At 39.7% G+C, this 13,897-nt stretch overlaps 2 protein-coding genes across 4 annotated transcripts in view; both read right to left on the reverse strand.

Moving 5' to 3' along the window:
• SYTL5 (synaptotagmin like 5) overlaps positions 1-13,897 on the reverse strand; it is a 266,662-nt gene that overhangs the window by 174,786 nt on the left and 77,979 nt on the right. Inside the window, exon 1 of one of the 3 annotated variants that reach the window (XM_062184127.1) lies at positions 13,541-13,625. The exons of the other annotated variants lie outside the window; for them this stretch is intronic. The gene's annotated coding sequence lies outside the window, so the exon portion shown is untranslated. Of the gene's footprint in view, positions 1-13,540; positions 13,626-13,897 lie in introns of those variants that run through there. 3 annotated transcript variants of the gene reach the window in all.
• LOC133753104 (huntingtin-interacting protein M) lies at positions 1,618-1,974 on the reverse strand. The gene has a single exon (XM_062183486.1). It carries the CDS (start codon positions 1,972-1,974, stop codon positions 1,618-1,620), a length of 357 nt encoding a protein of 118 aa, XP_062039470.1.

A 13,897-nucleotide genomic window follows, 5' to 3' on the forward strand; every position in this document is an offset into this window, starting at 1 on the left:
TTCTTTGGATTCATTTTTGGACTACTTATCTGTCAGTTCCTTCATGAGTTAAATAGATTATTTCAACACATACCCATTTTATATTTGCTATGAATGTCATGACTTTAATGTTTGAAATATCTGTTGACAGTTTTGAAGTCCACACTGGTATGCCCAGTGTATCTCACTTGCAAACTCATGCTTCGTTAAATGTCATGCTTGTTTCAAGCCCAAGATGAACTTTTCTTGCCTCTTGTAGGTAAATCCAAAGCACAATATAACTTTGCTGTTGCTCATTTTGTTAATTTTAATTGCAATATTTAATTTTCAATTTCCTAATAATTCTGAATTTTTTGTTGATTTAATCTCATTATTGACAAAATGGGTTGGAATCTGTTCTTAAAATATGACCATTTCGAGATCTCTTTAAATGATTTATAGGAACCTAGTCTCTGTTGTATGAGAGACAACAGAAAACCTGCTTTATCAGTGTTTTTATGTGTCTGTCTACCTTTAAATAAAATCAATTAAGAATGTCATATCTTTAAGGAAAACAGTTTTAAATTTTTTATTTCTTATTTTTATTTATTTGAAAGGCACAACAAAGAGAGTGAGACAGAGATCTCCTATCTACTGGTTCACTCCCCAAATGCCTGCAACAAGCTGGGGCAGGGCCAGGCCAAAGGCAGGAGCTATGGACTCAGACTCAAACCCAGCCTCTCACAAAGGTGGCGGGGACTCAAATACTTGAGTCAACATACACTGTTGGTGGATACTAACAGGAAGCTGGAATGAGAAGTGGGGCCAGGGTTTCAATGTAGGGTTCCCAAGTTGCATCTTAATTGTTGCATCAAGTACTTATCCCAAGAACAGCATGTCTGATATCTGGACCAGGAAAAAATTCAGGATATAGTTGACACCAAGTATTTTGTCAACAGCTACTATACCTGTCACAAATTCTTTTCTAGATGAGGCAGGATATAAATAAATAATGAATGGAATATGCATGACCACAATCCCTTTTTTGTATATTTACTTGTGTTTTCTCCATCACTCCTTAATCTTCATGTAAAAGCCCCAGTTCCGGAAAACCTCATGCCAACCAGTGTGCCACCCTGTCCACCCCACACTATACCCATTGCCATCTTCTGAACTTAGACCTTCCCTGTTGCAAATAAAGCATTCTGCACTTCCTCATGGTCTCCAGCTCCATTCCACCATGCTGTGATTTCCACAGGCCTGGGAGATCCCAGGCAAAGGTCTGCCTTCCCAGATCTCCCTTGGTCAGACCCACTGGGGCTGTCTCTCTCCTCTCTACCACATACAGTGCCTCCCATCAGGCCCACTGTTCCCACCATCATTATTGGAGATATTTTCTCTTAAATTCGTGATTCAAAAAAACCCACAATGATCACACATTTTTATTCATCTCACTCTTTAAGGGATCACTCCCCTGGATGTCTTACAGACCCCCTTCAACTTAAAATTATGGAAAGTAAGAGAAGTCAGAAACAGTGAAATGGATTCAAATTCTTTACTAGCCTTTGTTGGTGACAAAAGCGGGACATCCTCTGCAATGCGACCTATTATCCATGGCTGAATCTACGAGGATTCCCCCCAGGCTCCAGGATCTGGTCTTCAACCATTCTTCCTGGGTCCGGGTATCTCATCAAACAGAGCAAAAGGCATATCTTTCAGATTTCTGGAGGCTGGGTGGTTGTTGTCGCCTTCTCCATTCTGATCTTGGGGAGGGTCTTCCATCACGCTGTTGTTGCTGGCCTCAGAGCCTACCAGTTCCAGGAGATAGTCAGTAAGGTAGTCAAGTATGGCAAGGAAGAAATCTGTTGTTGAAGAACTGATGCTTTGGCCATCTTGTTCCTGGCCCAGAAGGCAGTCCACGTAGCTTACTGGAACCTGTAGTTCACTTCTAGTAGAAGGGTATTCAGTCTGGTTGTTACATCCATTGCCGCCCTCTTGGTTATTTCTCTCCGACATGGTATTTTCTGGATTTATCTCAAACCAGCTCCATGTATTTAAACAGGCCAGCTGGGTGTCTGAAGATGCCAGTGTTCAGCCCCACCCCTTGTATCCCAGTGCCCGGCCTCTCATCAGTCAGGGGGTCTTTGTGACATCCTAGGCTTTCATACGTCACTGTTGTACACTGCATTCTGATCAGGCATAAGCACAGAGATTTCTGTAACAGGAAATTGCCACCTTAACTACTGCCTGCACCCTGACTTTTAAAGAACTTTAGCTTACCAGTTGACTATCACTATAGAAATACATACTTATTTTGATAGAAAATATGTCCTTAGAACACCACTCTACATTATCTGATCTTAGCCTTCTACAATAGTTGTAGGTCACTGACACAAGTGTAAAATAAATTCTTTACCACATGTTTGATTTTCTTCCTCTTCATGCTGTAATGAACCCCATTTTACATGTTCATTTAGTTAATTCATTTACACACATTTAAATATTTAGGATTAATACTGCCATGTCTAGTCTTTGAACTTCTGTTGAAGTGGTTAAAATACATTTCTCTTTTAACACTAGTTCATTTCCTATCTGTGAAAGTTGGAATGCTTTTATGCTGCTTGAAAAATATGTGGTAAGCATTTTAGAAATAATAAGATGCTCAATGGATTTGCCTGACAGATCCAGGTAAACATTATTGCCAGGTTATTGAACCTTGAACTCAGTTTAAGCCCAGGTGTGTTCTTCTTAGCTTTTCCATGTAAAGCTGAAGCACCCAGAGATATTTCTTTGTATTTCTTTTAATTTTCTTTTCCACAAATTTTGTGTTTCTGCTTTGGTTTTAGTTTATTCACAGCCAATTACACCCCCATTTCAAAAGGAACTAAATAGAAGAGAAAAGAAGTTTAATCACTGTGATTTCTCAGCTCCAACATCTGAAAATTCTTGCATGCTGGCATAACCTTGGAGCACATTCTACAGGTGTGAGATTTAAGGCCTGTGTAGGTTGAATATATTAGGTATGGGAGTGAAAGCCCCCAGAATTCTTGGGATGCAGAAGCTCAGGGCTTAAGAAAACTGACAGGTGGTTTTAGTTTTATGATGGGTTCTATCACCCTGAAGCTTAGTCTCCAGTCCTGAGGTATAGTGTTCCATAGATGTTGATTCCCAGTGGCAATGACGACAGCACCCAACCTCATTTGGGGCACTAGGAAAATGCCCCAATAATACATGAAATTGTGTCCTCTGATGTACTGGCAATTTAAAGACAGTGACAGTGTCCCATAGTGGCCAGTTACTCCAGGTACAGTGGTTACAAAATTCAAGGGACCATGGGTATTGATAACATCCCAGATCAAAATCAATATAAAGAGGAGTCCCAACTGTCTCTCACCTTGGATATTCCCACATTGGAATAGGAAATCCCACCTTGGGGTACAAAAATGATTCTAAGGCACCAGATTACATCTATTAAGTCATATGCTAAAGTATAACTTGGCTCACACTGAGCTCCTTATACCTTTTCTCTTCCTAGGTTACAGAGAGACTCAGCTAGGGTAACTCTACATCCATTCCCATTGACACCACCAAGATGCATGCTTAATGACTGGGAAGCTCCTACATTAAAGGTCTGATTGAGAAGAAGCTGGTTTTCTTCTGTAATACTGGTTGGTCAAAATATAAGCTGGGAAATGGAGAGGCATGTCCAGTGTATGGGACTCTTAACCCTAATGCTACCTCAGAACTTGATCTGTATTGTAGAGAGCAGCAAGAGTGGTCAGAAGTTCCATATGTGTAGGCCTTTAAGGCATTATACTAACATTTTACTCATGAGAAAACTAGTGGGTTGCATTATGCCCCATATACTCTCATAGAAAAAGGAGTAACCAATAGATATAGTGGATGATACCTGAATTACTGATCCTCAGGTACCTCAAGCTCAGTAAATCACAATGCCAGGATTATCTCCAAAGAATACCAGATACTATCCTGTACCTTCAGGACTTGACACTTTGGTACCTCCTGTCATACCACAACCTCCACCCTTTAACCCTTCCTGTCCCCTTTACCAGAGGACAACCCAACTGGAATTACACTTCGTGGCATCCTCTATTGTCCATAATAGGCTCTGTCCTGTCCTTTGAGAGAAGTAAACAAAGCTAGGAATATTTTCGGAGGACCCCCACAAGATTTACTGAGAAGATTCAGGCTCAAACTTTAGCCTTTTACCTTACTTGGGCTGAGTTAAGAGATTTGCTATCATCATTTCTTGGTGCATCTTTAAAAGAATTGCTCCTAAGTCCTACTCATTTGTTATGATGTTAGTAAACACTGTAGCAGACCCAAATTTGGATGTTCTCCATGTTGAAATAAAAGATCAAGTAGATCCTCAAGTCTGGGACCAGGGAATATCTGGACAGCATACATATGTTTTGCCTATTTGAGTCCTCTTAAAACACAAAACTGCACTTCCTCACTGCTATCAATATGCCATAAACCCAGAAGCTAGTTGGGGACTTCAACCTTTAATTGCTAAGTTTCTCAGTATGCACACATAGTTCCATGTTAGTCTTCCTGTAATACTCCTAGTCTTTTGTGTTTTGAAATGTGAGATATAGAATGGTTCTGGACCTTAGAGTATTAATGAGGCAGTCATTCCTATTCATCCTAATATGGCAAACATTATCCTGTATTGACACAGATACCAGAGGGCACTTAATGGTATGCAGTCCTAAACCTAAAGAATGTCTTCTTAGGCATTCTGTGAAACCCAGAATCTCAATTTTTATTTGCCTTTGAATGCACTGGTTCATCTTCAAATACAACTCAGCTATATACATGGACAATCCTCCCTCAAGGTTTTAGAGAAAGCTCTCTTTGGTAATGCTCTTAAAAGGAGCTCAGAGAGCCCTGATTAAAGGATGAATCATTCCTGCAGTATGTAGATGGTATTCTCATTTTCCGCCTATCCAAGGAAGACTTAGATGACAATACCATACAAATATTAAACATTTTAGGAAAATGGGGTACAGAGTTTTCCCAACCAAAGATCAGATTTCTAAACAAGAAGTAAACTACATAAGATACATTCTGATTCCAGGAACATGTGCTTTTTCACTGAACAGAAAGCTATATTATATATAGGGCCACCAAGAAGATACAGCTAAGGATGTTCCTGGGAATGGCAGGATTTTGTAGCATATAAATTCATAGTTAAACCTTTCTATGAGGATGAGGCTTTAAAGTATCCTGATACAGACATACTTTACTGCATAGGAGAACAGGAGGAATTCTTTCAAAGCATTCAAGATCTGGTACAGAAGCTCCAGTACTAGGAGTCCTTAACTTCGACCAGAAATTCACTCTGTTTGTATCAGAGAAACAGGGAGTGGCTCTGGGTGTATTGTATCAGATGTTATGTCTACTTCTCATTCCACTACACATGACCAGAGGCCTATTTTCCTAAACAGCTAGACTCAGTGGATGCAGGATGGCCTGCATGCTTAAAGGTCATTGCGACAACAGCAATTTTGGTGGAGGAAGCCAACAAGCAGACTTTGGGTCAGCCACCTGAAGTACAAATTCCACACCACATGCAAGGAATCTTAGAGTTTAAAGGACATCAATGGCTAACAGGAGATCTCACAATAGATCAAGCTTTTTTGCTAGGCTCACCTGAGTTATCTCTCAATTCAGCTACTCTATTGCCATTCCAAAGTACGGAAGAACTAACTCACTCCTGTGTAGAGACCATACAGCAGGTCTATTCTAGCAGGTCTGAACTATGAGATGAACCTCTGGAAAGTCCAGTTGTTGTATGGTTCACTGATAGCAGAAGATTTATGAAGGAAGGGGTTAAGAAGGCAGGATACACTACAGTGGATCTTACACAGGTGAGAGAATCTCAAGCATTGCCATCTATCACTTCAGCTCAAAAGCTGAACTTATTGTTTTGACAAAAACCTCACAATTAGGAAAAGGTCAAAGAAACCTACTAATAGCAAGGAACATTCCCATTCCTTCTGGAAAATAGCTATAGCTCCTCTTGAGGTGGTACTAGAGCCTTTAGAAGTGGCTGTCATTCACTGTAGAGGACACCAAAGGAAAGCTGTTCATGTTATCAGAGGAAATGCATTAGCAGATAAGGGAAGAGCTGCATAAGAAGTTCTATACATGGCTTTAGTATCTCACCCTATAAAGTTAAAAATCCTCACTGTACTGAGCCAGAACAGAATGGGCTCAACAACAATGTTATACTAAAGATGCCAATGGGTGACAGATTTTAGATCAAAAGATCATGCTCCCAATGGCCTCTCTATGGAAAATCATTCACAAGATGTATGACTGTGCCCATCCAGGACGAAGAGCCTTGATGCAAATGGCTTCCCTAGTATTCTGAGGGAAAGGACTGCAGACTTGTTATAAGGAAAGAAAAGCAACTCATTCCTAGCCCCCTGTTTGCAAAATAACTCTGGTGGATACATGAAGCCACCACCTCTGTTGCTCACTACTGTACAAAGGAGAGGAGCACACCCACGTGAAGGCTGGCAGATAGATTTACTGACATACCTTCAGTAAATAATTATAAAAGTAGATAACTGGTCATTATCGGTACTTTCACTGGATGGATAGAAGCTTTCCCAACTTAAACAGGATGGGTGTAAGAAGTATACAAAGCCCTGTCAAAGGAAATAATTTCTCTTTGGCCTTCCAAGGTCACTCCAGAGTGACAATGGACTTTCTTTTGTGTCAAAAATAATTCCTCAGATATCTACTGCCCTAGGGCTCTCTTATCATCTCCATGCCTCATGGGGACCTCAGTCATCAGCTAAAGCCAAAAGGCTAATCATAGTCTTAAGAAAATGCTGGCCAACATTTGCCAGGAGACCACAGAAACATGTCTTAAGTCTACTGCCTATTGTCCTCCTCGGAATGAGAATGGCATGTAAGGTTGCTTTAAAGCTTAGTCTGTTTGAAACACTATATGGAAGACTCTTCCTTCTTTCTGACATCCTCTTTGATTCAGAAAATCATGTTCAGATAAAGTATATTATTAATCTAGGTCTGGTACAAAAGGTTCAGTTACAGGGCATTACAATCTGGGTACATTTGTCAAGAGTAGAGAATGTCTACCTACTCTTGTGAACCAACTGAAGACCTCATATACCACTTCAAAAGGTAAAAAATAAGCAATTCTTTTGTCATATCAAGTCTGTTGCACTTTGTGGCAGACAAGTTTGACCTACTGATTCTCTTAGGAAGTTATCATTTGCAGGAAAGCTCCTAATGAGTTCTTCTATTGTCATAGTAGAAGATCCTGACATACTGCATGAAATAATGCTGAAAAATCTATTCTCTGAGGCAACTTATCCTACACTTCAGGCGAGCTCTTATAGCAAATAATAAAGTCTGTATATGTTCTATCTGTGGTAGTCACAGACTACTGGCTAGCCTCAGAATAGTACTAGTAAAAGGAAAATGAGCATGTACAGTTATTAATGGAATTTGTCACATCTATTGTAATAGCAGTGTATGTTCACTGAAAATGATATTATACATCTTAATGCCCAGGCTATATGATTTTATAATCTGTGCAGAGATAATCTATCAGTTCCTACCATTAGGAAACAATAGAATACACCTTTCCTTTTTTAACAGGGATTCCACCATTTACCTTTGTCAAATTATGCTCATCCTGACTGATGACAAAGAGTTTTCTGAATCAGGGATAGGCAGGGATAACATTCCTGATCAGCAGAAAGTATATACAGAAAATGCCACTTCATTGCTCAGGATCCCTTAAGATTAAGAGATTGAAATCTCTGAAGAGGGTCCTGACGTGAGCTAAATAGGCAAACAGCTAGTTAGGTCTGGAGATCCTTATAGGAAGCAGCTACTTAGGTCTAGGAATACATATGGGCAATCAGCTAGTTAGGTTTAGAGATCCTTACATGCAAACAAGTTAGGTCTTTGGATCCATATAGGTAACCAACTAGTTAGGTCTGGCAATCCATATAGGAAACAGCTAGTTAGATCTGGAGATCGTTATAAGCAAGCAACTAGTTAGACCTTGGGATCCATATAGGCAAACAGCTGGTTAGGTCTGGCAATCCTTATAGGAAGCAGCTACTTAGGTCTAGGAATACATATGGGCAACCAGCTAGTTAGGTTTAGAGATCCTTACAAGCAAACAACTAGTTGAGTCTTGAGATCCATATAGGCAAGCAGTTAGTTAGGCCTGGAGAGCCTTATAAGCAACAACTAGTTAGGCCTTAGGATCCATATAAGCAGCTGGTTAGGTCTGGCAATCCTTATAGTAAGCAGCTAGTTAGGATTTAGGGTACACATAGGCAAGCACCTAGTTAGGTCTAAAATTCCTTATAAGCAACTAGTGAGGTTTGGAGATCCTTATAAGCAAATAACTAGTTGAGTCTTGGGCCCCATATAGGCAAGCAGCTAGTTAGGTCTAGCAGTCCATATAGGAAAGCAGCTAGTTAGGTCTGGAGATCCTTATAAGCAACTAGTTAAGCCTTGGGATCCATACAGGCAAGCAACTAGTTAGGCCTTGGGATCCACATAGGGAAGTGGCTGGTTAGGCCTGGCAATCCATATAGGAAGCAGCTAGTTAGGCCTTGGTATCCATATAGGCAAACAGTTAGTTAGGTCTTGGGATTGTTAGACCTAACTATGCCAAGAAATCGATATAGGCAAGCAACTAGTTAGGTCTATGGATCCATATAGGCAAGCAGCTAGTCAGGTCTGAGGATCCAGATAGATAAGCAGTTAGATCTGGACCTGCTGCCACCCTCCTCCCATGCCTTCCAGGTCAATCAAAATGTCCACTTTCCCATAATGCACCTGTTACTTCCAAGACCTGCATTCAGAGGATATAAAAGGAGTGGAAGACTGGAGATTGGCCTCTTTCTATCATTAAAGGTTCTTTGCCTATCTTTATGGCGCTTGACTTGCTTCACTCTTCTGCTTTTCGATACTTTTACAGATCCTCTCTATTACAAATACTGTTTTCTGTTTCCCTTTCTTCCCTAGTTCACAGGCAACTCTTTGGACCATTACATTGTGTGGAGTGGCCCAAACTTGTACACGAATGTACATTTATTCCCTCACTACCCAAATAACCGTTCTTGTTTGCACACCATACCAGTCTCTGCTTAATATTTCTATTTTTGAGCAAGACAAGAGCTTGATTTAAAATTCATATCTTCATTGCCCACATCACTTTGACATTCATATTTATATCAATAATATTTATTATAATTTACCTATTCTTTAAGGCAAACTAGGCTCTGTGCTCAATCTATTGTGCTCAGTCATTATCTAGTCTCAAGTTCAGTACCACATTTTTAGGCATTTCTTGGTAGCTACAACTTACTTTCAGGTAATAAAAGCTATGTTAGATTCATTTGGCTGCTATAACAAACTTATACATATTTGGTAGCTTAAGACAATACATATTTAGTATCTTACAGATCTGAAGATCAGAAGTCCAATCAGTTTTACTCACTATAATGTGGAGACAGTGCTATGAACTCTTTGAAGGTTCTAGAGAATTTGTTTCCTTGCCTTTAACAGCTCCTACAGCTACACTCCTTTTATTGTGGTCTCTTCCTTCATATTCACAGCCAGAAGCATAGAATCTTACCTAAGTGGTCACATTTCCTTCTTCTATGTCAAATCTACCTTGTCCCTCTCACATGAATATGTACATGTGAAAGCACTTAGGATTCTCAGATAATACAAAATAATCTTTGGTCATAAGATTCTTAATAATATCTGTGAATCCTCTTCTGCCATATAAAATAATACTCAAAGTGTAAGGAGTTAGGATCTAATTATCTTTGGGGGCCATTTTTCAGCCCACCCCAGGAGAAATTCCAGGAAACTGTGGCCCAGAAGTAAAGAACTGAGACAGAGAAGGGAAGGAAGCAAGCAAAGTGTTCATTATGAATTAGCTTAACATCACAAAAGACCATTAGGAACACTTTTAGAAAACACACTTTCCAGGGGCAGATAATGTCATATTCATGGGTAGTCTAATAAAAGGTCTGGTCACCTAATCAAAGGTCTCCCACAAAGAAATACAGGTTATGAAGTTGGACAGAAAATATGAACTTAAGTTGCATGAGTTCTGTGAGCATGGCAGGACTCTGACAGGATAGACAGCATGATTTCTACACACAAATATTCATATATCCTTCTTCTAAATACTTTCCCTTTATTCTTCCCTTTCACCCACTATTCCATCCCTTATTTAATATGCATGTACTTGGCATCAGGCAATGAGTTATATGATAGAGATTTAATGTTGAACAAAAATAGACATTATTAGATGCTTATAGAGCATCAAGTCTAGTAGGAAAAGCAGATATTAAACAAACAAATATGCAATTCCAAATTGTTGCACACGTCATCTAAGCACAGGTTATTAACCTTAGTTCTACTGACATTTTAGCCAGAATAATCTTTGTTAAAGAACAGGAGGGCTGTCCCTGGCAGAATAAGAAAGCAAGATCCTTGGCACCTATTGACAAGAGAATAGTAACATCCTCTAATTGTGATGCCAAAAGCATCTCCAGACATTGCCAAATGTCTTCTAGGAAGCAAAATTGTCCTCTTAATGAGTAACACTAATCTACATAAAAATATGCTACTTGAAGATACAGTGAGGAGACTTAATTTACATGGGGTAATCAAGAAATATTCTCCAAGGAATTGACATTGGGACTGAGAAGTGGTATGACTATAGGTAATGAGTCAGAGAAATGGTAAGATAAATAACATTACAGAACGATGGCATGAGCAAATACCTAAAATGGTAAAGTACTGGAGGTGTTTCAAATGAAAAGTGGTAAGTATGGCTGAGCCTGAGTGAATAAAAACAGCAAAGTTTAATATGATAAACTTGTATCAATTCACAAGCAATGAAGAATCTGGATTTAGCAGATTTATTAGCAATTGAATTCATCTCTCAAATTGAATGAACATGAATTATAAATGTTTCATTAAGTAATGATGACATAGAAAATGGTTTAAAAGGGCAAAATTGCATGGTGAATGGTGGCAATAATGTATAGTCAATTGTTTGTAGAAGCGTTCACAATTATCACATTCTCTGCAGCCACTCTGCATATCCACATTTGTTAAAACATGACTTTGCAGCTCCTCCAATGAAAACATTTCCTATTTTCTCACCTTATAAATTTGGACTGGCTTTACCACATATTTGTGAAAATGAAATGGGGAAGTGATGGGGGGGCAGTAATGGCCCAGCCCCCAAGGAATTTTCTTTTACTCTCACTTGATACATAATAATTCTGTTATGTCAATAGCATGAGCTAGCTTTCTAGAGGATAAAAATGTACAAGGCAGGGTTCTCCAGGGAGACAAAACCAGTAATCTGTATGTGTTTGCAGAGGGAGAACATTTTGTCTAGCAGTTAAAACATCAGTTAGAAGGTCTATTTACAGCAGCTCCATCTCCTGACTCCAGCTTCCTGCTAATGCAGACCTTGGGAGGCAACAGTGAACATATGGTATTTGTCTTTTGTGACTGGCTTATTTCACTAAGTATGATGCTTTCCTCTTGAATACATGATATCTGTTCCCTTTATATAAATAAATAAATAAGAATGAAAGAAGGAAGGAAGGAAGGAAAGAAAGAAACTTCCAACCAAGAATTTTATAACCAGCACAGGTATCCTTTAGAAGTGAATGAGAAATAAGGTATTCCACAGATAAAAAAAAAAAACTTAGAAAATTCACTACCACCAGACAAGCCTTACAAGAATTCCTGAAGATAGTCCTACATTAGAAGTAACCATCATAAAAACATATAACACTACTAAATTCACAAACAACACAGGTATAATCTGCAATCAATCAACAAAATGACAAATATTAGTTCTTAGTTATCAGTACTAACCTACAATGCAAATGGATTAAATTACCCATAAAAAAGATTAAGGTTGGCTGAATGGACAAAAAAATCAAGACTTCATAATACATTGTCTATAAAAAACTCATTTCACTAGTAAAGATACACATAGGCTTAATGTGAAGGTATAGAAAAAGATATACCAGGCAAATGAAACTGAACACAAACAGGAGAAGCTATCTTCATATCAGATAAAAGACTTTAAATAAAAAATGAAAAAAGGGACAAAGAGGCCGGCATCGTGGCTTAACAGGCTAATCCTCCGCCTTGCAGCGCTGGCACACCGGGTTCTAGTCCCGGTTGGGGCGCCGGATTCTATCCCAGTTGCCCCTCTTCCAGGCCAGCTCTCTGCTATGGCCCGGGAAGGCACTGGAGGATGGCCCAAGTCCTTAGGCCCTGCACCCACATGGGAGACCAGGAGAAGCACCTGGCTCCTGGCTTCGGATCAGCGAGATGCGCCGGCCGCAGCAGCCATTGGAGGGTGAACCAATGGCAAAAAGGAAGACCTTTCTCTCTGTCTCTCTCTCTGTCACTATCCACTCTACCTGTCCAAAAAAATAAAAAGGGGACAAAGAAGGACATTTTATATTTTCAAAGGACTGATTCAGCAAGAAGATACAGCAATCATAAATACATAGGCAAACAATGTATGACCACCCAGATATATACAGCAAAAACTATTAGATCTAATGTGAGATACAGAATCCAATACAATAATAGCAGGTGACGTCAACATTCCACTCTCATCAATGGATGTAGCATCCTTAGAGAAAACCAACAAAGATAAGTCAGAGTTGAAGCATACTTTAGAGAAAGTGGACCTACAGCTATTTATAGGACATTTCACCCAACAGCTACAGAATACATATTCTGGGGCTGGTGTTATGGCACAGCAGACAAAGCTACCACCTACAGTGCCAGCATCCCATATGAGCACTGGTTCAAGTCCCGTCTGCTCCACTTCGGATCCAGCACTCTGCTAATGGCATGGGAAAGCAGTAGAAGATGGCCCGACTGTTTGGACCCATGCACCTGGGAGACCTGGAAGAAACTCCGGACTCCTGACTTCTGGCACAGCCCTGGCCAATGCAGCCATATGTGAAGTGAACCACCAGAAGGAAGACCTCTCCGTCTCCCTCTTTCCCTCCCTCTCTCTCTCCCCCTCCCTTCCTTTTCCCCTTCTACCTCTCCCTCACCTTTCCCTCTTCCTCTCCATCTCCCTCTCCCTTTGTGTGTGTATTTGTATGTACCTTCTGCTTTTCAAATAAATAAAATAAATCTTTAAAAAAGAATACAAGTTCTTCTCATCAGGACACGGAACATTTTCTAGGATAGACCATATATTAGATCACAAATCAAGTTTCAGTAAATTCAAAAAGATTGAAATCATAGCATGTCTCTTCTCACATTATAAATGAATAAAACTAGAAATATACAAGAACAATAAAACATCCACAAACAAGCAGAAATTAAACAACATACTATTGAATGGCAAATGGGTTAGTGAAGTAATTAAAAATGAAATAAACAACTTTCTTGCAATAAATGAAAATGAAAATTCAATGCTTCAAAACCTGTGGGATACAGCAAAACAGTAATAAGAGGGAAGTTTGTAGCATTAAGTACTTACATTAAGAAAGAAAGGTCAGGCCTGCCATTGTGGCACTGTAGGTAAAGCCATCTCCTGTGATGCCAGCATCCCATATGAGCACTGGTTCTAGTCCCAGCTGCTGCACTTCTGATCCGGCTCCCTGCTGATGGCCTGGGAATAGCAGCAGAAGATAGCCCAAATATTTTGCCTCTGCCACCCATATAGGAGACCTGGATGAAGCTTGCAGCTCCCTTTGTCCTGGCCCAGTGCTGCCCATTGAAAACATCTGGGAAGTGAACCAGCAGATGGAAAATCCCCTCCCCTCTCTGGAACTTTGACTTTCAAATAAATAAATAAATCTTTTAAAAAAGAAAAATATCTCAAATCAATGATCTA

The sequence above is a fragment of the Lepus europaeus genome, chromosome X, assembly GCF_033115175.1.
Source record: "Lepus europaeus isolate LE1 chromosome X, mLepTim1.pri, whole genome shotgun sequence".
Classification (NCBI taxonomy): domain Eukaryota; kingdom Metazoa; phylum Chordata; class Mammalia; order Lagomorpha; family Leporidae; genus Lepus; species Lepus europaeus.

Excerpts from the sequence above, each read along its gene's own strand:
- LOC133753104 (XM_062183486.1), bottom strand. The coding sequence starts at position 1,974 with ATGTCGGAGAGAAATAACCAAGAGGGCGGCAATGGATGTAACAACCAG.